The sequence below is a fragment of the Equus asinus genome, chromosome 13, assembly GCF_041296235.1.
Source record: "Equus asinus isolate D_3611 breed Donkey chromosome 13, EquAss-T2T_v2, whole genome shotgun sequence".
NCBI classification, from domain to species: domain Eukaryota; kingdom Metazoa; phylum Chordata; class Mammalia; order Perissodactyla; family Equidae; genus Equus; species Equus asinus.
Genome location: NC_091802.1, coordinates 37,540,149 through 37,567,741, shown reverse-complemented (window position 1 = coordinate 37,567,741; position 27,593 = coordinate 37,540,149). Strand labels below are relative to the sequence as shown.

At 55.5% G+C, this 27,593-nt stretch overlaps 1 protein-coding gene across 1 annotated transcript; it reads right to left on the bottom strand.

Moving 5' to 3' along the window:
* Window positions 1-23: 23 nt before the first annotated feature.
* HOXB9 (homeobox B9) lies at window positions 24-27,593 on the bottom strand. The gene is made up of 4 exons (XM_070483077.1): window positions 26,592-27,593; window positions 13,904-16,868; window positions 6,274-8,962; window positions 24-3,606 (listed from the first exon to the last, which is right to left on the bottom strand). The coding sequence occupies exons 3-4, from the start codon at window positions 6,788-6,790 to the stop codon at window positions 3,371-3,373; spliced, it is 753 nt and encodes a 250-aa protein (XP_070339178.1). The 5' UTR covers window positions 6,791-8,962; window positions 13,904-16,868; window positions 26,592-27,593; the 3' UTR covers window positions 24-3,370.

The following is a 27,593-nucleotide window of genomic DNA, read 5'->3' as shown; positions in this document are numbered from 1 at the left end:
GGCCCGGAGGCCAGGCCCAGCTGCGGCTCTCTCAGCTCCGGAAAGTTTCCCCTCACTGTTTGCTTTGCTGCTGTTTAGTTTCTTAACCTTCAGAAATTTATACGCTATAAACTTTTATAGCGGTCATATTCTTTTATTGCTGCGCACACGGCATTGAATTCTTCTCCCGGCTTCTCTCCGTCTCGCACTCTCGCGGTCTCCCTCTCTGAATCCCTCTCTCTCTTTTATGACAACAGATTTCCCCATCTCCGGCTTCCGAGCCTCCGCATCTTCGCCTTTGTTTGTCTTTAAAGAAGCCACCCCGGGCTCTGCATCCAGGCGCCGCCGGAGGCTCCTCCGGGCGCCCTCGCCCTCTGCTCTGCAGCACTCGTCCGGTTCCAGCCTCGCTTTCTGCTTTTCCTCTTGGCGGAATCCGGCCTTCCGGGCTCACTCTCGGCGCTAGCTGGCTCCAGGGAGCCCAGGAGCGGGAGGGAGCCTAGTCTACACAAGCTCTAAAGCCAGATTCATTTTATATCCCGAATGGAACCCTCCTTGGAGGATGCGGGTCGGGGCCCTGCCATACCCAGGAGCTTCGCTTTCTCTTGCCTCCTGCTCTCTCCGATTAGTTCATCCTTTCCTTCGCTGGAGAGGGGTAGGCCTGGCCTTTTCACTTCTAGGCTCCTTTCACTTGGGTCATGCTTTGTCCCCACGTCTATCCCAACCCTCAGGGTCTCAGCGCCGCTAGGGTGGCCGGGTGGAAGGCTGCGGCAGGAGGTCGGTTCCCAAGCGCCAACCGGGCAGAAGTGGAATCTCAAAGCCGCGATGAGAAAGGCAGGGCTGCCAGAACAGCAGTTGGCGTACGAGGCTCTGGCAGGGACACCACAGTCTGAAAGGGACAGAAAGGTGCCTCTCCAAGCCGAATTTAGTTCTGGGGCCCGATTGGGAAGCGGATTTTTTTTTTCTCCCGAAATGTTTCTGTTCCACACTCAATCGCCTCTCCTGGCCTTTGGGGGCTGCCTCCCCAGGCCTCCACCCCCACCACACTCCACCTGCCTTCCCCTGCAGCTGCTCTGCTGTGGCTGGAATTGGAGCATCAAATTCCAGGTGGGGACCAAGAACCCTAATGGGTTCGCTTCTTTTGAGCAAGACAAAGGAGAGCCCGGCCTTCCGGAGGCCTGGCTCTACACCAAGCCATCCTGCTGCAAGGAACAGCAAAAGGAAGTTGCTGCCTTCCTCGCTTACTGATATTTTAAAGCGGCCAAAGCAAGGTGACATTCTCAGCCCTCTGAGAGAGAAACTGCTTCCAGGACAGCCCCTGCCTTCCATCCGGCCCTGGAGTTGGTGGGGAGGTCTCCAGTGCAACTTTATTTGGAGGAAAATCTCATCGTTCCCTGCAAATCCAGACCCGTCTCCAAATGGCTAATCTTTCCCTTCCCCCCTCTGCAGCCACCCAGCTCTCCTGCTGCAGGGTTTTGCTCAGTTCAAGCAGTGGTCTTGGGACCTTGGGTCTGGACCAGCTCTCCGCTCCACCAGCAAGCCCGCTCTGCAAGGTCTGAGGAGAAACCTCTTGGGTACAGAAGTCTCTGTCTTTTTTCCAAGCCCCCCTCTTGGAACTAGGATCTCTACCTCTGGCCAGGTGAGGAGAGTCAACACAGAATAAGACACAAGGAGAGATTTATTTTCTAGAGTGATATATATTTTTTGTTCTTTTTCTTTTTTTTTTCTTCCAAAACAATCAGAACTCTAGGTCCCTCGCCCTCCCCACTCCCACCCACCGCCCTCCCGTAGAAGCACAACTGAAAACAGGCGAGACAATCACCCCCAAAGAAATCACAAAACACAGCACAATTTCACAACAGCCACCGACAAAGCAAAAAAGTTCTCCTGGAATGTCCCCTTGCAGGGTCAGGAGAAGCAGGAGCAAGAGTCCTTGGGACTGAAGGGGATTGGAGAGGTAGGGGAGCCGAGCGAGGAAGGGAAGCAGAGAGTAAGCTGCGGGACGATGCTTAGGTGCGATTTCTCCAGTCTTTCCTTTGCACGCGGGACTGTTCCCCAGGAGCGTGCGCGCAGCAGCCGCGAGTATTGCCATCCAGGCCCGAGTCGCAGGAGGCAAGGCCTGGCGCTGGGGCGGGCAGCCGCCGAGCCCGGGGCTCCTCTTCGTGGCTGGAGACTGGGCTGGATGGGGCGGAAGGTGCCAAGCTCCGCGCGCTGGAGCCGTTGCTCTTTCCTGTCCTCCACAACTTACCCGGGAAGGGAGCTCGGAATTGATTCACAATAAACTCTCAATGGGACTCTCCTGACCTAGCTTTCCTGCCTCTAATGGGGTTGAGCTAGCAAGAGATGGAGGGTGGAGGGGTTTTTCTACAAGGGGCGGCTTGACTCGCTGGTGCAAGGTGGATTTGGCTGAACAGAGTTGATGTCAGAGCTGGGGAGGATGCGGAAGGATGCAGGTCCGCTGTAGAGCTGGAGAAGCTATAGTCTCAGTCAAGGGGGCACAGATGAGCGGGAGGACGACATGGTCAAGGCTTACGACCCACGATTTGACCTCCTTTTGTTGGAAGGAGAGGAAAATAACATGCAGAATTAAACGCTTCCTGCAACAAAATGTGTGTATGTGGAACACCTTCATAAACCATAGATGCCTCCAGAAGACCACTGCTGCCTTTCCTTGCCCTCTCTAGCCCACCAGCTTAGGGCTGAGGGTACCCCACTTTCCCTTGAGTCTCTGCCCCAGGGATAGTTGGGGACTCATGGGGATGGGACGGTACAGTGAGGCTGAGCCCCTTGCGCTGCAGCACCTCATCAGGAGTGTGTCCCTAGACACCTTCTGGGTGTGTATTTGCGTCAAAGGGTAGAACCTGGGCTTGCTGAGGGTGGGCTGTTCTGCCAGACTTGGGGTGCTATGGTCTGCGTTTGGGGTGTCACTGCATTTGACTGTTCGCTGTGAGCTTTCCCCATTTTTACTGTGGGCTCCAGGCTTTACACATGCGGGCGTCTGCCGGGCTGTGTGCAGCTGGGGTGTCCCAGGATGACGTTGGGATAGGTTAGGGGAGGGAACAGGCAGGCTGGAGGTGAGGGGCTGGGGCTTCCCAGAAAAACTAGAGGGGTCGCTATGAGCTCCACTAGGGTCTCTCTTTCCTTATGGCCCATCACCTTCTTAGGAACCAACTACATCTACCTTCTAAATCAACAAAATTTCCTCCTGAGGCCCAGGAAGAAGAGAAGGGCAGGTAGGGGCGGAGGGAAGGAGAGGCTCTAGGTGCAGAAAAGGACTTTGAAGAGAAAGACTCCCTTCCCCATTCACTTGAATCCATCCCAGACAGCACTGGCTCTGCAGCCACCACTGATAAATAAGCGTGAGATGGGGAAGGGGGAGGGCTGGGGGAAATCTTCACTCTTTGCCCTGTTCCTTATTCATTTTCTTCATTTTCATCCGCCGGTTCTGAAACCAGATTTTGACTTGTCTCTCACTCAGATTGAGGAGTCTGGCCACTTCGTGCCTACGGTCCCTGGTGAGGTACATATTGAACAGAAACTCTTTCTCTAGCTCCAGCGTCTGGTATTTGGTGTAGGGACAGCGCTTTTTCCGGGAAGAGCGAGCGTGCAGCCAGTTGGCGGAGGGGTTGGCTGAAAGAGAAGCAGCATAGAATCAAAGAGGGGAAGCGGGGGATGAAGGCCCCCGTGTTCTTCTTCCAAGAGGGCGCATCCCTGGTTTCCACTCCCCATCTTGCATTGGAGGAAGGGGCACCTAGGCCTTCAAGTTCCCAGAATGGGTCCCAAAGATGGGTCAGGAGTTGCTACAGAAAACTCCAGGTGAGAGGTTATTTGGGCAGGATGGAGCCAAGCACATTCCAGGTTTCTCAGCACTTCCAAAGCTTTGCCTGCCTCAGGGTTCCTCTCAGTCTTTTTCTCCTCTTGGGTCCAAATTGATTAGGACTCAGATCAGAGCACAGCATGGCTAAAGCTCTCCCTCCAACCCCAGCACCCCTGGACTGACGAGGGGTGGCTGACCTGACTGGTCCAGGCTCTAGGTCTGGGAGGTGAGAGAAGGGTTGGGCTAGCAGAGAGGAGCTTCTGATCAGCCACAGCTAAGAGACCTCCTTGCCCTCCGGTCCAGTCCGAGTACACCCTGCCTTGACCACAAGCTTGTGTCTCTTGGCCACATGGCAGCAAGCATGTGTGTCTCTGTAGATATCTCGCTCCCCCTACACACACACCCTGCAAATATGAGTCCATACTTAGAGACACAAACATCCAGCACGCTCCAATTCACATGCAACGCAATTGCAACCATTTGTCAACTCCAGCCTGTGGACAAGAGAGCGCCGGCGGCTCACAGATAACTTATGGTTGCAATAGTCTCTCCTTTTCCGCTCCTGCTCAGCTCGCAGTTTGGTTAAAGCAAGTTCAGGGAAATTGGGAAGCAAGATTGCTCCAGTCCCAAGGTGGGGAGCCATGGATGATGTGGGGGTATCAGAAATCCTTTCACAGCACAGCCCTAACTCCAACTCTCTCCGTATGGGGAGGGGAACAGAGAAAGGGGTAATTGACTGGAAGAAGAGAAAAAAAGAGGAAACAAAAATACATACAGGCTTCTCCTTACCATCTCTCTCCCTACCCAGGAACTCAGAAAAGTTGCCAAATAAAGCAGAGCCAATTAAAAGTAAAACCCATCCTCTGCTAGATTCCTTCTTGCCAAATGAAAAGCTCTGAATTTTTTGTTTGTTTTTTTTTTTGATCTGGTTCGTCCTGCACTAAGTACCTTGCCTTCCCAATTTGCAGCACTATTTCCTGAATGTGATTGCCTGGGATGGGACCTGCAACCGCATTAAATATGAAAGAGGAAAAAAACTGTTAGTAATTGATCTTAGCCAAACCACTGCCTGGCAATAATGGGCTTTCCAGGCAGAGTCTTGGGGTTTGGTGTGGGGAGTCTGGGTGTGAGCAGGGAGGGTTTGGGAAGAGCCCGTCACCCAAACACCAGCTCTTGTGACTCATCCTGGAAGGTTGGAGGTGGTGGGACCCTGCAGGGACCTCAGGGGAGTGAGGCAGCTCTGTACCCTCCAGCCGGCAAGGGCACCCCAAAGGGCCTGTGGGCCACTCTGTTGGTGGGAAATGTGGCAGGGCAAGCAGAGATGGAAAAATTTGACCCTCTTTCCCCAAAGAGAGTAAGAAGCTTCGATTTGCCTCCTCCAGCCTGAGCGTTATTGTTTGGGGCTAAGAGCCCCTAACCAGTTTGCCCTGCTCAACCTCAAAAAGGAAAAAATATGAGACCACCCCCCTCTCTCCCCGCAGCGAGCAGCACCTCCTGGAGATTAGCCAGACTTGGGTTCCTGGCGGTGGTGCTTTTGGAGGAGTGGGAGGTGATGAGAAGCTATGGTCGGAGGGTTAAGTTCTCCGCCTCTCTGCAGCCTCTCTTCTTCCCCCACCCTTCCTCTCCCCAGGGTCCCTTCGGGATCTCTCCTTCTCCACCCAGGCGGTCCGCCCCAAAGTTCGGAAGCGATTCTCCCCGACTCCTCGCGAGGCGGACCGCTCTGGCTGGGGCTAGGGAGCCAGCGGCGAGCAGCGAGGGGCCGCGGAAGACCCAGCGGCAACCGGGGCGAAGATGCCAAGGAGGGGAGGGGGCGGCCGGAGGGAAGACTCCCGGGGAGGGGCCGGCGCATCCGGGGAGGGGGCTCAGTCACCGGGTCCTGGGCTTCCCCCGCCCCTCCCGGCGCCGGTTGCGGACCCTGAGCGGCTACTGCGCGAGATCTGCTAGGAAGAATCCTCCGCCAAGCTGTTGCATCGCAAATAAAATCCTAATGAGCCCCCTCCCACTTCCCCTTGGCCGGCGTTTACGGTCTGCGCGTGGCGCGGGGAGCTCTGCCAGCCGCGCGGGCCCGGGCAGCCCCGTGCGCTCCCGCCCTCGCCCGCGCGGGCTCTCGGCCTCGCTGGCTGCCCGCCCCGGCCCCGCCAGTCCTCTCCCGGCCCGGCGATCGCCAGCCCCTTCCCCGGCTTTCAGCCCTGGCCTCCGGGAGAGTGGGGGAAGGGAGGCCGAGAGAGCAGCGAGCTGGTCCCTGCTCCCCAGTCCCCCACTGGAAGTATAGTGGGGGCGGCGCTCCTACAGTGGCCTCAGTCTCCCCTTCTGGGACACACAGCGTCCTCCCTTCCTTCCTCCCTCTTCCCTCCTCCCCCGCTCGCTCTCTGGCCACCGCCGCGGTTTCCCTTCACATTGTCCGCAGTTTATTGCCTCTCCCCTCCCCTCCCCCTCGCCTGGCCTTCGGCCTGGGTATTTCCTCACTTTTTATAACTTACTTTGATCCGGCCTCTCTTTGTCTTCGCTTCCTTCGCAAATTTTATTGTCCCCGTAGCCGGGTCTTTGATTAGACAGGACGGCCTCCCTGCCCGCCGAAGTTTCCAAACTGTACTCGGGCGTGCCCTGTTTGAGCAGCTCCCCAGGCGCGCCCAGCAGCGGCTCCGCCTTCACCGCCGCCTGGCCCTGCCCCGGAGCAGCTTCGCCGCGCGGCGCCGGCTCCAGCCAGGTGCGGAGGTACCTGCTCTCGGCCGGCGGGACGCCCTGGGGCTGGATGTAGGGGTGGTAGACGGACGGCAGGCTTCCGGACGCGTGCGGGCTCAGCGGCGCCCAGGAGGCGCCGAACACCGGCGCTTTGGGCTGGAAGCTGCACGAGGGGAACTCCAGGTGCTCCGCGTGGCCCGGCTGCCGGGGGCTCGCGTACTGGCCGGAAGGAAACTTGGCTGGAGGCGCGTCCTCACTCTCGTGACTTATGATCGAGTCGACATAATAGCTGCTAAGCGTCCCAGAAATGGACATTCTCAGACATTATCCGGGCGCTCGCAGGGGGAAGGGAAGCGCTCGCGCGGCGGCGCCCAAGCAGGGAGAGGTGGCACCCAGACCCGTGTGAGGGCTTTCGGACGCGACCCCCCCAGCCCCCCACCCTCCCACCCCCACCCCCTGCTCAACTTCTCAGCCAACAAAGTACAGTGGAGCAGCCCGGTTCAGCGCTCCTTGCAAAATGATTGGTCAAAGTTTTTCCGACTGCCTGATAAAGCGTCAGCTCCGACATAAATCAATCGGGCGAGGGGGCTGCGCTCTCGCTGTCATCCGTCCGCACTGCATTCCATATCGAGGATGGATTGTTTTATGCTGATGCAATGTGCTATCACGTCAGGGCTCCGGTGGCCACGTAACCTCAGCCAGAGCTGCCGGCCGCCCGGTCCCCCCCTCCTTTTGCAGGAAGGCGGGGGGAGTTCTCGACATGGGGCGGCGGGGGCGGAGGAGAGGCGGAGGGAAAGCAGCGGGCTGCCTCGGGAGGGACGCAGGCTGTGGAGCCCTCTCCCCAGGCGGGTCCGGGAGGGAGAAAGGGAGAGCAGGGCAGGAGGGAGAGGGCCGGGGAGCAGCCAGAGAGGCCGACAGCATAATTAAAGAGGAGGTGGTCCTGTCCCCCCCACAAGCACACCTCCACTCCACCCTGCAGGCCCTCGTTTCCTCTTCTCTGTCCCCTTGACACAAGATGTTTATTAAACAACGGGGCAGCAGCAATCCACTGGAGAGGAAGTAAAGGGGATGGAGGAGAAGTGGGGATTTCACAGGATGTTATCCCTTTGGAGGAGGCTCTCTCTAACTATTTGGGGAGGTGTACAGGCCTGAGAGCGTCTCCTGACACTTCAGGAGCTGAGGGAATTAAGAAGAGGGTAAGAGGGGGTGAGTGTCCAAAGATCGAGTTCTAACATTTAGCTGTCCCGAAATTAGAACCTGCGTGAGGTTAAAGGGATTCAGCAGGCCCTGCAAAGTCGAGCCTCTGAAAGAGTTTAATACAACTGGCCAAAGAGCCTTTAAATTTCTTGGGCCTCTCTCTGTCCTGGCCAGAGGGAAGTATGGGACTAGGGGCACAGCCATTTCTCCTTTCCTCCACTGAATAACAGGCTGAGCCCTTAGAATTGCCCAGATGGGGGAGCTGAACGTGAGAAGGGTGACGGGAACTTCTGTGAGGTGTCAGTAGAGCGGAGGCCCCGAGTTATCTCCCTTCCACCCAGTGATGAAGGAGCCGCGTCCGAGTTTTCGCCTCTCCTTCCGGCTCCTATCACTCGGCCTTGCCGTTCGGGAAGCTTTCCAAACGCCGGTATTGGACACCAGCGAGGATGGAGAGCCTGCGGGGTCAGTCTCCTGCCCTCCTGCCGCCTCTCCTCCTGCGGACTCTGGCTGGAGCTTCCAAATCTCTTGTTTTATTAGTACCTACTATGCGGCCCTGCGCTGGGACTCCCCCGGGACCACTAGCTCATCTCCCAGCCGCGGCTGCTCCAGCTTCTGTCCTGGGTGCCGCCGCTTCTTGTGTCCTGGACGCTCTGGGAGGCGCGGCCTCTGCACAGACCCGACTCTCCTCGGGTTGGATTTAGGGGCATGCTGGGGTGGGTTTTCTCGGGATTCTCCGACCCTGAGCCCTGATAAGATAGGCTGCCCCCAGCCTGGTCCTTTTAACAAAAGCGGGGCCATTCTAATTCGAGGTTTTATCTTTTGGGCCGTGTACCCCTCTGCCATGCAGAAGGCTGAGGATCACCTCCGAACACGCACAGACACACTCCCGCCCGCTTTTCTTTCCAAATGAAGCCATCTCATGTCATTACGTGTGAAATACGAGGGTGAAGCGCCATATTTCTTCACATTATGGCGATTTCAAAATGATTTTTTAAAGATCAATGCCGGCGCCCAGACGGCCCCCTCCTTTTCCATCCCAGCTCTCGGAGGGCGACAGCCGGGCAGATCAGGAACCAAACAGCGTGAAGATCTGCTTTTTCCATGGGACCCAAGTAGAGAAACAAAAGTCTGATGCAAATTCTTCTAAGTAGCAGTTGGACTCTTGGGAACGTCGAGGGAGCTCCCCGGACTTGCCAGCGAGATAGCTGGGCACAGAGCGAATGAATCACAGTTAAGGCCAGGCACCTGTTCTCGATTTGCCAGACGCATGGAGTCTGCTGTTGGCTTTACCTGTAATAAATATATTCTTCAGGAAAAAAAAAAAACTCTCCTGCCATAAATAACGGTGTTATGAAGCATGGCGGGCTGAGTATATGACTTTCTGTAGTATATAAATTAGGGCCCAAAAGGACATGTGGACTGTGGCCAGGGGCTTTTTTATTTATGGAAGAGTCACAGCGCTGGGCTGTTCTTAAGACCCAGGCTGTGCAGGCGCTGGGCTCTGACGGCAGCCCTTCTGGTTCCACTGCAGGCCCTGGTTTGCCGCCGCTTCTCTTTGCAACAAGAGAGAAGTCAAGAGGGCCACTTAGTTGGGGGAAGAAGTTAGAGGAGGAAGAACCTTAGAGCTCATGGTTTGTGCCTCACAAGGGCCGAGTCACTCAGCAAGCAGAGTTCAGGTTTGTGGGTTGCTGTCTGAGTTGTTCCTGGTGGCTCCTGGGTGCTGAGTGAGGAGGGGACCCAAGCCTCTTTTCTGAGAGCAAAGCTTAGTCTTTCCTTACAAAGAAGCTGGAGGGTGGGAACAACTTCAACATGACAGGTTGTAGAGGTCTTAGTCTTCTCAGGAGAGGTGGCTCTGGAGGGAGGAGAATGAACTAGCGCCGGAGCCCTGGAGTCTGCATCCCAGCTCTTCTCCCTCCAGGTGGGGATGCGGATGCACCAAGCAATGGGTGCCGTCACAGCCAGGCTTTCTAGAAAGCATTGCTGCCCCAAATTGGAGCTCAACTCCAGCTCAGGCAAATGATTAAAGGGTGGATTGACGGAGAGTTTGGGTGCTCTGAGGGCCTATGGACCACCCCCAAATCCTTATTTTCTCTCCCAGAGAAATGGTACCCATCATGATGGAGGGAGGCAAACAGGATCAGGGACTCTGGAGCCCAGTTTCTAAAGACGCCTAATAGAGGGCTTGTTTCAGTGGGGGCCACCTTGTCTTGAGAAAGCAAAATGGCTCCCCACCCCACCCCCAATCCTAAAGAGAAAGAAGGAAAACCCTGCCTTCCCTCGCAGCCTCTTCCCATTCCCTGCACAGGAGCCGCGCCTGAACACAGCTGGGGCCAGAAGCTCTGGGAAGGGGAGGCAGGGAAAAGCTGCAGCCCCTGGCCACACTGGGGCCCAGAGCAGCCAAGAGGCAGGCCGAGGTGGGGAGAGCAGAGGCCGACCCTGCTCAGGACCAGCTGGTGAGTCCCCGTGTTTTAGGGGTGGCTTTTAGAAGGGTCCTGTTAAGAAGAGAGAAAATCTAGATGGAGGGAAGAAAATTAGAGAAGGAAAAAAAGGAAAACAATAAATGGGAAAAGGGGAAAAGTTTGTTTTTAATCAATATGCTAAGCTGAAACTTACGCATGCTGTATTTGAATAGATGTGTGTATCCTGCATGTATATTTCAAATCAATATTGCTTCATGGGGAGCCCAGTGTACAAATGGGCTGTGCGCTATGCTGTGTATACAATATGTAATAAATAAATCTGCCCAACTGTAATGCTGATGTGCTTGGGCGTTCATATATAAAATTTGTAATGGTGTATATGTGGATGCGTGTATAACCCTTGTGTGTGATGTGGGTTTACAATTCTGCTCGTGTAAGAAGATATATGACCCAAAAGCTTGTGTGTACATTTTTATAACCATCACACACCTATGCAAAGGGCAAAAACTTAAGTATCTGTGTACTTGAATTGTGGCTATAAAACATCAGCTGATTCAGAAGGTTCACTTGAAAATCTGCCTGTTGACTTGATATTCAAGCAAAATATATACCGTAACTCCAAAGAAATGCATGTGACTTAAGTCTGGATGCTTTTACAATTTCCTTCTGAAATATTTCTCTGGAAAGTGAAAGAAACACCTCAAATTTGCCTAGGGGAGGTCATGAAATTTTGTGACTTTTCTGTCAGACCATGAAATCCTTTCCTGCGTATCTTACCCAAAACTAGAGGGACAGTGCGCATCATATGATGCTTATTTTGTGGTAGCGATGGCACGGGGATAAAGACATTATTACTTGTGCACAAGTGTGTCCCACACAAGTGTGAATCTGACCAGTGGGCAGAGATGAGCTGAATGCGAAAGCCCTCAGCCAGCTCTGTAGGTCACACAAACACATTGCTGTATACAACGAAATTAGGAAAGTCCCCAAGTCTATGTCTCCAAGAACCCAGAGCCATTTCTTCTGACCCAGGATCAGAGTCCAGACCCACTCTGGGAAAGAATGAGTGGTGGGGACACTTGTTCCAGAGGGGAAGAAATCAAGGTCCCCAGAACCTTCACCCTTTATACCAAATGGATCACATCAAGTCTGCACACACAGGTTCCAACCTCAGTGCTTCCACATCCTCCACCAGGGGATTTTAATTACAAAGTAACGAAATCTTCTGCCAAACCTCCCTCCCCGGTTGTCAGAGGTGAAGGGAAGGACGGAGAGGTCAGCGGCCCAAGCAGACCTCCAGAATCTCCTTACCCACTCTCAGCCATCAGGGATATGGAGGGTGAAGGGGGTGGCTGGCTCTTTGGGAGGGGGGCATCCAGGAGGCCAAACGGGGTGGGCGGCAGGCGGGGCGGAAAGGAGCTGAGCAGGTAGAAGGTTATTGCGGAATTGCTTCCATAAAACTGTGGCTGTTGTAAAACTCTCTGCTTTCCAAAGACTTTATTTCCTCCTTTCTAACATCCCCCTTTTTTCTTTTTACAGCACTATTCCTGGGAGGGGGGGAGCCAAGGCACAGTCAGGCTCCGAGGGGCTGGGCAGGTTTGTGAGAGGCCCAGGGAGAAGGAAGGTAAGGCAGCAGGATACTCCAGACCATCTTCACCCAGACCAGAGGACAATAAAATGTCAAGGGACAGCATTGTGGCCTTTGCTCACCAGGACAGTGGATTGAATGCTGCATTTCCTCTGGGTGGGGGGTGGGTCTCCCCAGGGCCCCTCCACCCTAGCAGAGGCCTCTTGTTCAGAGACCACCCCTCACCCTCCAAGTCAGCCTGGCGCCTGAGCCTCATCCGGTCGGGGCCTCTTTCCCCGGCCCCTTTCCATATTTCCTCTGCCTCAAGCAGGGGGAAAAAGTTTGGGAACAAAAGTTAGCTTATGCTTTAGAGCGTCCCCCTCCTTCCGCCAGTACTTCTAGTTATTCCTTTCCTGGGCAAAGAGCCAGCAGCCTGGAGAGGGCTGGGGTCAAAGAGGGTATCACTGCTTTGCCCCTGCCCCACCCCCAGCTTCATCTCCTGTCACTCCATCAGTCTGGACTGAGCTGCCCAACAGCCCAGGCTCCCCACTAGCCATAAGTCAGGCCCTTCACCCAGGGAGTGGCCCTCCGACGTATGTAAACCCACAGCCCAGCCCAAGGGTCTATGGGGAAGCCTTGGCCACCTGGTGGGGAAGGAGCCAACTGAGGGGTTGGGAAAGTGAAGACTTTGACTCACATCTGTCCCACTAGGGGGCCCTAGGAAGGACCCTGGGGGCCTAGAGGCTGAGACTGCAAGGGATCCTGATGTTTCCCTTTCAGAATGGGACATACTGAGCCCTCTTCAAGGACCTGAAGCTTTCTGTTGAGGTGGAGCCCTGTGCCCCAAAGGGTTACAAATACCTCAAGGACCCCCTGTGTCTCTTGAAATGGAGCATTTGTCAAATTGAGGAGACTTTCTTTGGAAAGCCTGAATGTAGATAGGAGCCCAAGACCTCAACGCAGGAAGCTTGAAACCCCAACTATCATCCTTCAGCTGCACAGAACAGCCCAGCAAGGTGCCTTTGGAGAGTGGAATGCCCCCCTTTCCCCCTTTCCCTCCCAACACACACTAAAAAAATACAGAACAGGGAAGACACCAAGAACTTCCCAGGTCTCTTCTCTGGGGAACATCCTTACTGCTCCTGGGTGAGGGACCTCAAACCTCTTCACCATTTTGCAAGGATGACAGACTAGTCGTGACTCTGCTTCACTCCTCCCCGCCCCCCCCACTCCTCCAGCTAAGCGAGGAGCAGTAACTGCCGTGAGTCGGGTGGTTTAATGTCGTTGTGTTCAGAAATCCAGGCCCAACAACATGAAACTACCTAACTCACTCAGCAGTTCCAGTTCACGCTCCAGGTCAAGGGTTCACTGGGGGCAGGTCCCTGCAGCCATTTTGTGGGCCCAAACGGCTGGCTGGCTAACTTCATTTTCCTTCACCTCTTCCCCAACAGAACCCAGTTGCCAGCAAGCAACATCTCCAAAGAACTGGAGGCAGGACTCCAGGCACAACCATCTGGAACCAGTCCTGGCAGCTCAGATGCCAGAAACTTTTGCTCTCTTCCGGAAGCCCTGGCTGGAGGGGACCCTGGACCCAGCCCCAGGCCTGGGCAGGGCCTTGTGGATATACCTGCTGGGTCACCCTCTCTCAGCCGCTGTCTCAGCAGCTGGAGGTCTCCATAGATAAAAAGACTTCTTCACTTCAAACTGTTATCCAGGTGGTCTACACTCACCGTCTGCTCAGTGCCTGTAGTCCAGGGTCACCCCGGGGAACTCTGAGAAGCCGAATCTTCAAGCCCTATCCCAAACCTCGGCTTCGAGACTGGGATACAGACAGGAGAGAGGAGAGGAGGGCCGAGAAGGTGACGGTCGGAGAAACAGACGGAAAAGCAGAGTGTGAGAAAGTATCAGGAGCACTAGGGAGCAAACGGAAGAACACGACTGGAAGGGAAAGCGAGTTGACCTGAACAGTCGCTGTGAAGTCCCCCTGCCCGAAAAGTCCGGGGGCCGGCTCCGCAGAGGCTGAGCTGTCCCAGGTAAGACAATCTATTCCGAATCCACGAAAGAAACCGGGAGGCTGAGAACCAATTCGCTTCCACCTTCTTGACCTCCAGCCTGGGCCCTTCGCTCCCCGCCCCGCACCGATGTCCCCCACTGATGTCCCCCTCTGCCACCCCTACCTCTCCGACACCCGCATCCCCACAGGTGCTCGCGCGCACACCGCGCCCCGGCCGGCGGCCAACTTACCTGGACGGCGGTGGCGGCTGGCCGGGCGGGAGCGACCGTCGGAAGGTGCGGCGCGAGCCTCCAGTCCCCGGCCGGCCGGCTCCCTCCCGCCCTCGCCCCGGAGGCGAGTGTCCGAGTGGCCACGTGTCCGGCGGGGAAGTCCGAGGGAGCGAAGGAGTCTGCCCGGCCGCCCGCGCCCCCTCCCGGGTATAAATCTTGGGGACCGGAAAGACAATAAAACTTCACCATGTTGATGAACTTCAAACGGTTTACATCCCCTCATGTCCTGAAAAGAAAGACGGCCGGGGGGGGGGGGGGCGGGTTACAAGGCAGGGGAAACAAATTTACGAGCCGGGGAAGCCCCCGCCTCGGCCCCTTTCTCGGCCGGCGCCGCTGCCCGCGTGCAGAGAAGCGGCCTCGGCCGCGCGTCCCCGCCGCCGGGCGCGCGGTCCCTCGGAGGAGTCGCCGGGCGGGACTGAAAGCCACCGCCTAAACGGAAAGTTCACCCAGCCCCGCACATCCTCGGGCTCCGTTCGCCCGGGACCAGCCTCCCAGCCCTTCGCCCAAGCGGAGTTAGGGCCCTGGTCCCTCCTTGCTGAAGCCCTGGCCCTGCCCGCCACGCCTTGGGGCCTCCACGCTTTGCATCTTTCCGCAGAAAGCGGGTTTTTTCCTCCTTTTCATCTCTAGCAGCCAGACCTTTGCTCTGTCCCGCCCGTTTATTGCCAGGGACTTGCTGGAAGGGGACAGGGGGTCAGAAGGCCTGAAGGGGCTAAGCGGGGCTCCCAGAGGAGAAACCGAGGGGTCGGTCTTCGCCGGAGTGAAAGCGACCAGCCGGCGCTGAGTTGTGTGCAAACTGGCCTCTGCCGAGAGCACTGCCATCGCCTCCTCTCCGGCTCCCTAACCGCCTCAAAATCAAACAAAAACCACCACCACCCAGACCTCCACTACCCTCTCCACAGTTCTTTTCCGCCCCTTGCTTTTTCACAAAACTTTGTGGAATCCAGATTTGGAATCGCAATTAGGTCATTGTGAACCAAAACTAAGAAAAATCCCCTTTTGCCTTGGGCTCCAGGTAACTGGGAGGGAAGTCATGGATCTCCTGCTCACTTTGTCTGCTGGAGGGGCCTGGTCAGGTGCGCTTCTTGGTGGGAGAGCCAAGGAATTCGATCATGCTTCACAGTTATTCACCCCCAAAATACCAAAGGTTCAGGTCTAAGAGGCACTGGAGGCCAAGATGAGCTACGGCCCAGACAGGTCTGGGCACAGGCTGGAGGCCCAGCTGCAGACCCATGTGGGAGCTTGGTGCACTGAGGGCACCTTCTTTCCACAGACACACACAGGTGCGGCCCTGGGTAACCAGCCAGCTCCACCCCCTCTTCCAAGAAAAGGCGCCAAAACTCTGCAGGGGATTTTTTTTAAATGGATAAAAAATGGAATGGCCAGGGAAAATACTAGGCTATGGTCTACAGTTCCTGAATTTTCTGAAACGCTAACTCTGCTGCAGGCAGTCCCACTCTGCCCTAGCCGGTTGGGGTGGGGGCACCTCTGGCCCCTTCCTTGCACCAAGGAGGAGGAAGGGGACAGCTCATGAACAGCAGGAGGACAGGAAGTAGCTTGTTTGCATCCCAACGTTCATATTCCAGGATATTGGGGGCGAGGCCCCTCCAGCTCCCCTCCTCATTATGTGCCCCATACTCCCTTATTTCGCTCTTTATCATGCTATATTTTTATTAAAAATACTGTGATGGCAGCCACCAGCCGTCACCCCTCCTATCAGGATTTGCCTCTGGGAGCTGTTACTGATGGGCGGAGGGCCAGACTGAGAGGCCAGCAGTTTCCACACCAGTCAAGACTGTTACTCCAGAGCCCCTGCCCCACCCCAGGGCCTGAAGCGGGGGCGGGTTAGTGTGCTGGCTCCCTGCCCCTTGCTGACCAGGATCTCTGTGGCTCCCTGGGCCGTGGAAAGGAGATTGAACCATTTTAGAGTCTTAGACTCTGGAAAATCTGAAGAGGCCACAGCCTTAAAATGACACACCTGTGCATACACAAGTTTTGCATACGCTTTTCAGGGGCTTTGTGGCTTCCCTCTGCCCACATCCCCAGAACCCAGGCCATGGATCCCGGCCTAAAAAATAAAACTCTCTGCCTGGGGCCAAATGACACCTCAAACCCATTCCCATAGATGCCAGCCAGCCTTCTCATTCCGAGGTCGCCTGGCCCCAGAGCAGTCAACTTTCAAATACTCAGCTCAGACACCCACTGACAGAGGCACTCGTGCCAACAAGCCCCCTCCTGAATGTCACTCAGATATTATTGAGCTGATGATCACTCTGAGTAAAGGCCACTTAGGCAACGTTTCTTTTCACCCTCAACAGTTTTCTGGATACTCTTCCAAAAGCACACCGATCTCCAAATTATTCAGAAAACTGAAAATGCAGATGACCAAGCTGTAAGATTTAGGGGTAACTTTTCCCTACTTCCTTCCCTCCTTGAAGATAAGACAGAGTTCTAGCATAATTGGAGGGGGCTGGACAATTTGGATGATGAGAGGAGGCAATGAAGACACAGATGGAGAACACAGGATCCTCACAACAAAACAAAAACCGAAATTGAGACCCCCTTCCAAGAATAAAAGTTTCTGAGCCTTCCTGGCCCGTCTCCTTTCCTAGGCTTCATTGTTGTTGGGGGGTTGGATCTCAGAGAAGTCAGAGGTGCCAGAAGCTGCGTCCCTGAGACCCGAGCTGGATTAATTTTTTTTGCAATTTCTGTCTCCGGCTGGGGAAGCAGCTCAGCGGTCGCTGGCGTGTGAGGCTGAGGCCGCGGCCGACCTCTAGGCGGCGCCCTGGCGTTGAGTCCCCGCTGAACGAGATCCTCTCGCAGCTCTGTGTCCTGCGCCGGCGGAGGGGCCGCTTCCTTCAGACACGCAGGGCTCGGCCTGGAGCTGGCCGCCGAAGCGTCGCCTTTGGCGCGTCGCCTTTGGCGCCCTCTGCCAAGCGAGAGAAACACGATTAAACGAGTGACGGCTGGGAAAGGACTCGACAGCTAATCATGGCTCCATCCGCTCCCCACCCCCCCACCCCCACCCCCACCCCCACCCCCACCCTAGGAAGCCTTCCACAGCCCGAATTTCCTTTGATCTCCCCAGAAGCCTGCTCAAGGGCAGCGCCAGAATCTCCAACCCCTCCCCCAACTTACAAAAGAAGACACTGAGGCCCCAAGAAATTAAGTGGTTAGCCCACGATCAGAGTAGCTATTAGAAGTGGCGAAGTAAGGCGGGAGGACGTGTTCTCTGTTCAGAATGGAAAATTCTTACTCCAAATTACGACCGCCATCCACGCCAGCAAAAGTGTCTTTCTTGTAAGCAAAATTCATTTCCACGAAAGGCAGCCTTTAGGGGTTGTCTATGTTGGAAGTTTGGGGTTTTCTGGGTTTAAGATTTGGGGGAGCACATGAAAGAACTGGAGGCGGATATAGGAGCAGCTCCTCTAGGATTGGCAGCCAAGACGAGTCCGACCCCCTCCCTTCCAGGACACCGCCAGCTGGACGCTTACAACCTCCCTAGCTGTGTTCGTGGACAAGTGCCTGAGGCCCTCAAAGGCTCCGACGAAAACGACCTACTGAATGGCGATGTCGTGAAGTTTGAGTACTTTGTAAATGAGGCCCTGGTGACTAAGGGAGGTGTCAAACACACCACTGTTCTTTATACCCAAAGAAGGGGCGATTACGGCAGGCAGTCCTTGGCCCGAATGTCGCCTGTTGAGTTACAGGGTGGGGTAAGGGAAAAGAAACCTTTTTCGGGACCTAAGCGCTCTGAATCTAGCCTCAAAGACTTCCAGAAGCTGAGAAGCACGGGGTCGGAGAAACTGGGGTCCCTCCTCCCCTCCCCCCCAAGGCAGAGATGCCATTTTATAGTGCCGAGCCCTCTGCAAGACGTTTCTCTAAAGTTATTCTTAGGATAGAGGTCCCAGAGAATCTCCTGCAGGGAAGGAGGGGAAGAAGAGGGGCGAGGGGGCGTCTGGGGCCAGGACAGCAAAGGGCACGCATCTACCTTGGGGCAGACAAGGGCGTAGCGCCCGCCCAGCGCTGCGCCCCACGAGACGCGCCTTTCCCAGCGGGGCAGGGGCTCTCGCGCGGACGCCTAATTACCGAGCGCACATCTGGAGCAGCTGCGCCCAACCTGGCCTCGGGCACATTATTTTGCTACAAACCCTATTTTCATTCCCGAGGTTGAGTCATAAAAGACTCAAGCAGGATGAAGTCGGGTCTGTGTGTGTCAGCATTCTTGTGTGTGGGAGTGTGTGCGTGTGTGTATGTGAGCTTGCGGGCGGCGTCTGCGCATTTCACTGAGATTGCCCAATCGATGCACAAAAGTTAGGGGGAAAATGGAGCGACATCAGGCGAATACGACTGCGAACATACTGTGGGCATCATTATCCGCCCATTTCCAGGGAAAGCATTTGGGGCTCGGAATTAGCCCGTTAATTGCATCAGTTCTTTGTTCACTTTAGGGCAGAAGAAACTATCCGCGTTCCGTGAAAACATTCCATATTTCAAAAACTTTAAGATCTTTTCATTGTCAATTTTCTTTATTTCCATCCTCCTTATACCACTTGAGCATTCAGATGTGCCAATATCACTCCAACATTATTACACACACACACAGGCTTCATGCCCCAAAAAGTAACTCAGTTTCTTCATCTGCAAAATCTGGATGTCTTAACTCTCAGGGTTGTTAAGGATTAATTCATGTGCGATGGGTCTAGGATTTAGCGCAATGTCTGGTGAACAGGGAGCATTTAGTAAATAGTAACTATTAATAAGGAGGAGGTGGAGAAGGAAGAGGGGGTGAAGGAGGAGGGAGCCTGCTTTGTTCTCAGAGAACCAGTCTAGGTTGGAGCCTGTGTGTCTTGGCCTGTGTATGTAATGTATTCTTTTGACTTAGAGCAATGTCTGTAAAATGAGGCCCCTTGAACTCCTGGCTTGTACCTACCTCTTCAATAAGGAATAGAATATTGCGGCAATTATCTGGCTCATTTCAGGTTCAAACTCCCTTTAGCCTGAAGGATCTGGATCTGCTGGGGTTTCAGAAGGTCTGGGGAGTGGTGGCAGATTCTCATTTGGCTTCTCAATGAGCCTTTTCCCTTGGCTGGAGGGAGCAAGAGCTTGCCTTAGAGGATAAGTAGAAAAGAAATAGGGGGCCCAGAAAGCTGAAATGAAAACAGAACATCTGAGCAATGCTTGAGAAAAACCAGATCTTGCTCGTTTCCTGGGCAGCCAGGAGGCCTTGGAGCTCTCCACGAATCGGCCTCAGAGACTCCCCCTAACAAGCCACAGACCTTTGTCTGGTGGGAACTTTCATTCCACCTTCAACAAACATATCCTGAGTGCCTACTGTGTGCCCAGCACTGGGCTGGGCTCTGGGGCTCCAGTGTGAGCACCATCCCACCAGTTAGGGGTGCTGACCCACAGCCAGTGAGAGGGCTCTGCTCCCAGAAACTAGACCAGAAACCCCGGGAAGAGGGACGACCCTGCTAGGCAAGAACTTCTGGCCAATGGCAGCATTGCCTTTTCAGGGCCAAAGTCCTGGTGCAGGGGCGGAGCCAGCTGGTCTGAGGGCACCCCCCCCCCCATTGTCTGTCAGAAAGAGGCCAACTCCACGGTGGAGATGGCCTTGTGGGGGGAGGGGTGGAGCTTAGCAGAGCGAGGAGGGGTGAAGAGATGACTGGAGGCTCCTGGCCCTCAGTCGGAAGTTCCTGAGAACACCAATTAGCTTTTTTAATTAGTAAAGTAGGGAACAAATGGCATGTATTTCTTCTGCTCTGATTAAAAGCATTTAGGTCAGGTGTTTGCAGCCAGAATTATTCAGTTTAAGTTGTCCCAAGCAGAAAATTGTCTATTTTTTTTCTTTTTATTTTCAGCCAGGGGTCTGAATACTATTAGCCAACCATTGGCTTCTTGTTCCAGCACAGAAGTGCTGGGGCTGGTAGGTGGAGGTTGTGCCAGCTCAGCTCAGAGACAGCCAGCCAGGAATGGGGTGGGGTCTTTTCTGCCCCAAGTCACATTTGCTTGGAATGTGTAGGCAATTGAGGACCAGCCCGGAGGGGTTGGGTTTGAAGAGTGTGTGTGTGTGTGTGTGTGTGTTTGTGCACGTGTGGGGGAGGGCGCAATAAACCAGATGATTTCTAGCTCTCCTCATTTGTCTGAACACAGTCCTAAAAGAGGAAAGTTTGTTCACTTCCTGGACCCCAAAGAAATCTGAATTTTCTTCTGGGAGATCTGGCTGGATCAAGTCACAGAAGTAGGGAGAAGGCTGTGGAGGAAAATTAAATCTAAACAAGCCACACAGGAGACTGGGTGAAACCAGGAGGTCCCCCAGGCTTGTCAGGGGCCACCTGCTGTTTGGTTCCTACTAACAAGATCACAAAAATGTTCGGAAGTGAACCCTTCCCCTTTCAGGTCAGAGTTTAGTTTGTTGTTCCCCAGCTTCTAGCCTTGGCTAAGCCCTCAGCCCCACAAAGAGTTGGAGTCTCCGAGGAAAGTGAATAGGTAGACCTATAAGGGACACAAAAGAACATTCTATTGCCTGATCCGCATTTGCTTGGCTCACAGACAGCATTTATCTAGGGGGTTGTCGCTGGATAGCCTTCCCTTCCCAGGAGTTCTGGTAGGTTTTTTATTCCCTGGGAGGATGTGCAAGCCCCAATTCCCTCCAGCAGCTGGTCCCACCCCTTGCCAGTCCACGATCAGCTCTCCCCAGCAAAGCTCTTCCCACGTTCTCCAGCCCCTTGGTCCTGGGGAGAGAGGAAAGACTGACCCCCACTAGGAACCCAGACCCCACTGTAGTGATGGGGAGAGGGACACTGCCACATGGGTGTTGTTAAAGGTGAAAGTTGACCTGGCAAACACCAAGATATCAGCCACAGGAAAAACTGTCAAGACTTGCGTTAACTGACCATTTTCCAAACAGCAGCTTCTTTGATCAATCCAAATGGGAGTTCTTAACCTGGGCCCAAGGGGTCTGAAGCCTTCTGAAATAGTGGGATTTGCTGAGTACTACATAAGTGCATTTTTTTTTCTGTAGAGGAAGGAATCAATAACTTTCATTACATTTTAAAGTATCAGTGAGTGACTCCCAAAATGTCAAGAACCTTTCATCCACCACTCATATATAAATACCCCAAATGTGATGCAGAGGGAGGCAGTGAAATAGACTTGGATATCCGACAAGATGAATTAAAAGAGGACAAACAATTGTGTGTATCACAAGGTGGGTGGATACTGTCTCCTGGCCTTCCCGTGAACAATGGGCACCTGCTCACAGGTGCTGAGGGCTCCAGGACTGAGACAAGGCGGTCCACCATGCCCAATCCCGAACGGGTGCACCCTTGCCCACGTAGAGAAAGAGTGTGCAAGGTCTCTGTATCTCTAATCAAAATGATATGACGCTTTTCTCCACTGGGACCTGGATCTTCCCCAACTATTTGTCGCCTTGTCCTGAGTTGGTCCATACCAGAAAAGAACCGAAAGTTTCAGGATCCGTTTTCCCCTTGCAAATACCCTCGCTCTTGGGGGGAGACAGGGGAGAAGGAGGAAGGGGAAATATTTCCCCGGATCTCTAGCTCCCTCAGCTCCAGGCAGGCCTGTGGTGCCGCGTCTGAGACCCGGGACCGAGACCGCCAGTCGGGGCTGCTCGCCATGACCTTAAAGTTCTCTGGCCGCCGAAAAGGGCCGAGAGACAGCTGGGCAGGTAGACAGAAGCAGACACAAAGAAAGGGACCCTCGAAGGCGACCAGAGAGAAGATAGAGAACGCAAAGAGCGAAGTGAAACAGCCGGACAGGAGGCAGGAGGCGGGCAGGTGGAGCGGCCAAAACCCGCGTGCTGAGAAGGGCCCAGAGGGGCCTCGGAAGCGACCAGGCGCGTCTCCCTTCCCACTTTACCTGGAGGTTAATGACCTCGTTAGCGCCCCCTCGTTCCAAACCGCCCATTTACAACTCCTCGGTTTTCTCGAGGCTCTCTGATTAATTAGCCGGTTCGGCAGGATAGAGGTGCCCCTCCGCCGGGACCTGGCGGCGTTGCTCTAGATGGTTTCTCAATTGCGGGGAGGAAGGGCGCATCCGGGGAGGGGAAATGGGGGGTGAATGGTGCTGGCGCCTGCGGCCTGGAGGGAGTAGATGAACGGTTCGTGAGCTGCAGCCGAACGCTAAGACCCAGAGACTAGGACCCACTCCCCCTCGGATCAGGACAGCAGGAAGGAGATGCTCATTGGGAACTGGTGCCCGCCCCAGACTCTGCAGTCCCCGCGGCCGAGACCCCGCTTGCGGCGAGGCGCTGGGTCAGCGTTTACAGCCACTCCCAGCGCTGGTGGCTGGACAGAGCCCCCTACCCCACCTCATCTCCGCCCATCAGACAGCAGAGGTTGTAAGAATACAGGCCCTTGGCGTTGTGGCGTCCAAGGGGCACCTGTGTAATTGCGATCTCCCTTCTACCCTGAATTGCCACTGCCGAATTTGAAAGCCGCCTTTCTAATCCCTCTGCCAGGCTCCCGCCTCCGGAGGGCCAGGGCTCCGAGCTAGGCCCTCCCAGACTTCCAGGTTCCACCCCTGCGGCGCCAACCTGCGGCTGGGCTGTCGGCGGATGGGGCTGGAGGGGCGCGGGGCCCGGAGGTGCCCCTGACCCTGCTCCCGACGCCAACTTTGCGCTCGGGCTCGCCACCTCCCGGACTGGGGACCTTCCTGTCCTCCTACCCGCAGCAGGTAGGCAGTCGCGGGGCAGGCCAGCGGCTTGCGCTGAGATCTTCACTCTGAACCCAGCCCGGAGGCGAAGGTGCTGATCCCCAGGGAGTACCGCGGGGCGCGCGCCGTCGGAGACTGCTGCGCTGGCCCAGCGCAAGAGAACCCTAGACAGGACTTGGGTACGTCCCGCGCAGTCTCAAGTACGTCCGGGATCGGGGACTGAGGGCGCAGCGGTCGGTCTCCAACCCCTCACCACGACCTCTGCGACTATCTCAATCGCCACGCGCGACCTGGTCCCACAGCAGCGGTGCGGTCTCTCCCAGGAGCCAGTCACTCAGGAGCCGCAAGGCAGGGGCATCTCAGCCCCGGAGGCGCCTCGGAGGAAAAAGGTTGCTGTGAGGAGCATCCTTCCCTCCGGTTCATCTCGGAGCCTAGGAGCCGGGATCCCCGGGGCCAAGGGGCGAAGGGACTAGGAAAAGGTAAGCGGTTTAACGAGTAAAACTTTGGATCCTCTCTCTTTTTATTGTTTTAAAGGATAAGGTCTCTGGGTATTGACTTCTCTCTCCATAAAAGAGTTTCAGGCATTCTGACCAGTCCTCTCGGGTCTGGGCCAATGAGGGGACCTCGGCCATATATTAAGGAGGAACTTTTCTGGATGGTGGAGACTCGGGAGTTCATGGCTATTTTTTCTCATTATTATTACTTAATATCGAGACTATTTCGGACTAAGCCCTCACCTCCACTCTGGCCGAGATTCAGCCTTCAACAGTAGCACGGGAATACTGCACAAGCGGAGGGCTGACATGGAGGCAACTCAGAGCTGCCCCAAGATGGGCGGCGGGATGGGGGTGGGGGCACTTTGGCCTTAATGACCCCTGAGAGGTAAAGGCTGTTGTTCCTATAACTCCGGCTGAGGAGAGGGCGGAAGGGAGTAGGGTAAGGATGGAAAGTGGGCTGAGGGTGGCCGCTCGGGCATCTTCCTAAGGAAGAAGATGTTGAGATTTGGGCCCAACCTTCAGGCCCAGTGGCTGTTGCCCTTTGTTTTGCTGACAGTGGTGGGGAGACACTGCTGCCTGAGTGCCTTCACAGGTGGAGTTCGACCTGGGAAGCACGGAGGGATCAGCTAAAGGGAAACAGTGAAGACCAACATTAACAATCATATTTGGTCTCGGAATTTTCCAGACACAAACTCCCCTGATCAATTCAAACAGGAGTTCTGAACCTGACATTCAAGGAGTCTGAAATCCTCTGAAATTGTGAGATTTCATGGCTCTACAAGAAAGCCCTAGACACCTTCTGGGAAGCTCTGGGAGAGAAAGGAAGCAAGGGGGGGGTGCATGGGAAAAGGAGGTGAGTGGCCCCAAACCCTGCAGTCTAGCTCCTTCGGCACTGAGCTCTGGACCCAAGATCTAAAACCTCAAGCTGACCCCATCCACACGCTGCCAAATTGAAGAGTGAGAAGCTGCAAGTCAGCCAAGGAGACATTTGTTTCCACTGCTTTCAGGATGGGTCTGGGTGTCTAAGCAGATTACAAACCTGGATGTTTTCAGGAATTTTTTTCCTTTTACCTATTCCTGATTTTGGGCCCAGAGTGGGCTCTGGGCCAGTGGGGCAGCCAGGCAGGAGAGGCGCCTGGACCTCCAGTACCCTGAGTCCAGATCTCACCCCCATCTGGTGAGCAGCCCATGGTTCCCTGTCCACCAGATTGGGGCCAAGCCTGCCGTTGCCAAGGCTCAGTCAGTGGCAGGCCTGGCCCCAAGGCCCTCAGCCCTGAGGACTCTTCTCTGCGAGTCCAGGCCTGCTGGCCAGACTGCAGAGTGCTTCCACATCTGGCCACCCAAATAACAGCAGCATGTTTTCTCCTTGTTTTTGAGAAATGCAGAAGCCCCCATTGGATCGTGGGATGAGGGGGGATTGTGGAATCAGATAATCCGTAAGTGTCGGAGGGCAGTTTACTATGCGTTGCTGTCACAGTTCTGGGTGCTGCCTGGATGGGTCAAATATTCCCTCCTTTCTGTCTCTATCCTTTCCCTCCAAGCTCAAGAAAGCCATAGATTTTCTGCCTTTCTATGTTTGGAGGAGAAACAGAAGACAAAACTCGACAGTAAGAGAAAAATGAGGGAGGAGAAATGAGGAAGAGAATTCCAGTAGATTAAAATAATAAAAGTCTCTAATCCAACAGCATTTGAAGGCTGATGTTTGTTTTAATCAGGCCAGAAAAAGAAGTCAGAGGCAGGCCAGGTGGGAGTCTAAGTTTCCAGCCTAACAGATGCTCCAGTTATGGGGTCATTGCCTTCTGAGGTGGTGAGAAGGCAGAACTGCCAACAGTCTGCTGGGAACAGGGGTCTGGGTGCCCCCAAACTGCAGGGTGGAAGAGTGAGGGGCCCTTCTTAAGGGCGCCTGAGGTCTCCCACAGACCCTTTCCTGGGGCTAGTAAAGCCTTTCCTTGCGTTTCTTCTGGGGCAGTGTGCACGTGTCTGAGTGTGATGGGGTGGTGGCTCTGAACCAGGGCAGAGGCCGGGCAGCTCGCCTCCTGGGGAGCCCAGGGTGATGTGCTTGGGAGTGGAATGAGGCTTCATCCTTTCTGGGCCTGGGGAGTGAGGAGGCCGCTCTGGACTTGGAGCCAAGTGCTCCAGACTCCAGGGAAAGGGAGGAGCTGCAGCTCCAAGGGGGGATTTGGAGGGAAGGTAATAGCAGCAAAAGCCCCAGGCTTCTTCCTCCGCAGGTCAGGGAAGTACCCTGAGAAATGCGGTCTTTCACTCAGGGAGCACCTCCCCTCGGGTGTGGGTCTTCATGCTTCTATTGATACTGGAAACTACAGTTCTGTGCTGTATGCTTCCACATTTAGCAAACGTGGAATATGTGAAATGTACTGTGCACTGTTCTACTTTCAAAGGTGGGGTATAAAGGTGAAAATGTGAATTTCTCACTTGAACACAACCGGGAGCGTATAATTTCATGTCTCTCTTGCATGTTTGTAGGAATCCTCAATCTTTAACACGGTGCTTAAATACTGGGGGAGGCACAGCTGCCCTGAGACAGGATTCCCCACTGACTCCTGAGGGTTACCAATTCCTAAGAGACCCCACAATCTCCACCATGCACGCTCCGCTAGGCCTGCTTCTCTCTACCTGCCTTTTCAACAGCGGGTGTTGACCCACGAGTCAGTCTACACAGACTGAAACGCTTTCCCGGCCTTCTGCCCCCTTCCGTAAACGACAAGCCCCTCTACAAAAATGCACACGCATCGTTTTTGTGAGTGTGTTTCAAGTAAGATGGCGGCGCCAGGCATCCCTGCAGATTGAGCTACATGCTCTCCAGGCAGAAGACCAGCAGTGAAAGGCGGTCCGAAGCAAGAGACTCCCCCAAGCGTTTCCCCCCCATCCCTTCCAGGGGGCTGCTGGAGAGAGAGCTGATTCTGCACCTTGCGGGCCTGGGGCTTCCGTCTGGACCCAGAGTTCCAGGCCAATGTCTAATTTCCGTGGAGAAAGAATAACCGTTGTCCCTTTCCAAGCGAACCCCACCCACGAGGCTGCTCAGGGAAGCCGGCCTGTCTCTCTGGCTACATCCGCCTAGAATCCGCGGTTGTGAGCGGGGGAAACCAGCGGGCAGGGCCTGAGGCTGGGCGTGGCGCTCAGCACCCGGCTCTGGGGAGCCAGAGTTGCGGGGCAAGGTTGGGAGGCAACCCTCTGCCCCCCTACACACCTTCGCTTGGAGAGCGAGAGTCCTGTAGGAGCGGGCGGGGAAGGCCAAGGCTTTTGCGGGGGCCCCCCGGGGCTCCACTGGGGAGGCTGGATCGGTCCAGAGCTCAAGGTTAACTGCTGGCCCCGGGAAGCCCACGCTCGCCGTGGCCGATCAGTCCTGAAAGTGGGCCGGGGGCTTGCCCAGCCACAGAGGGGTCTTTCACGCCGCCGCTCTGATCTGCGTGGTCGCGGCCCCCAGCGGCGAAAGCAAGGGCGGGGAGCGTCTCACCTACCTCTCCGAACCGCGCCGTCCTCCGCGCGTCTTCACAGGCTGCAGGAGCCCGAGGCTTTGGGCGCGACAGAGCCTAGGGACAGTGGTGATGGCGCCGGGGGCCGGGGGCCGGGCTGCTCCGGGTCGTCGGCCGCGTCCCCGTCCCTGAGAGGCCTCTGGGCGCAGTGTCTAGGTCTGGGGCGGCGGCGCCGACGGCCCTGGGGCGCGAAGAGACTCCTGCGTCCTCCGTCCCCCTGGCGCCAGCGAGCGGGGGGCGAGCACAGGGCCCAAGCGACGGATTGGCGCGGGCGCCACCTTCCTCCGCGTCCTTCCGGGCGGGGCTCCCGCCAATCTCACCTGCCCCCTCCCCGGGGCGCCGTCGGACCACCTCGCCGCGGCTCACAAAAAGGGCCTTACGCCTTCTGAAAGGCCAGAGCCACGGAGGAAAGGCGCCGAGATGGCCGGCAGAGAGGAGAGAGAGGGTGTGTGTGTGCGTGCGTGTGTGTGCGTGTGTGTGTGTGAGAGAGAGAGAGAGAGAGAAAGAGAGAGAGATAACAGACAAGAGAGAAACAGATCCGAGGCATGCTTCCCAGAGAAGCCGTCAAACGCAGAAATAGACAAAAGAAGTAGGGGAGAAGGCAGAGTCTGGGGACGGAAAGAAGCCCCAGCTTCTGAAGTGAGCGACAAGTTGTCCTTGGGAGTTGGGAATGTGAGAGGGAGGGGCGAGGGCAGAGGAGTCTGAGAAGAGGAGGGGGCGCACAGACCCTTGGCTGGAGGAGACCGATCCACGTAGAAGACGCACAACCAGGAGAAGGAGAGCCCGGGCCCTCGTCCATCCCCCCACCCCCCACCCAGTCCCTCGCCCTGTTGCAGCCCGCTGGATGCAGCAACCCGGCGACTTCTCGAGCTCCCTTCCTGCTGCCCCGCCTCTCTGGGGCTTGATCCCGCCTGGGGGTCCACACCAGGCCGAGAGCTGCCCTTCTACCTGCTCCTTTCTTCTGTTCCTTGGGCCTTAAATAGGATT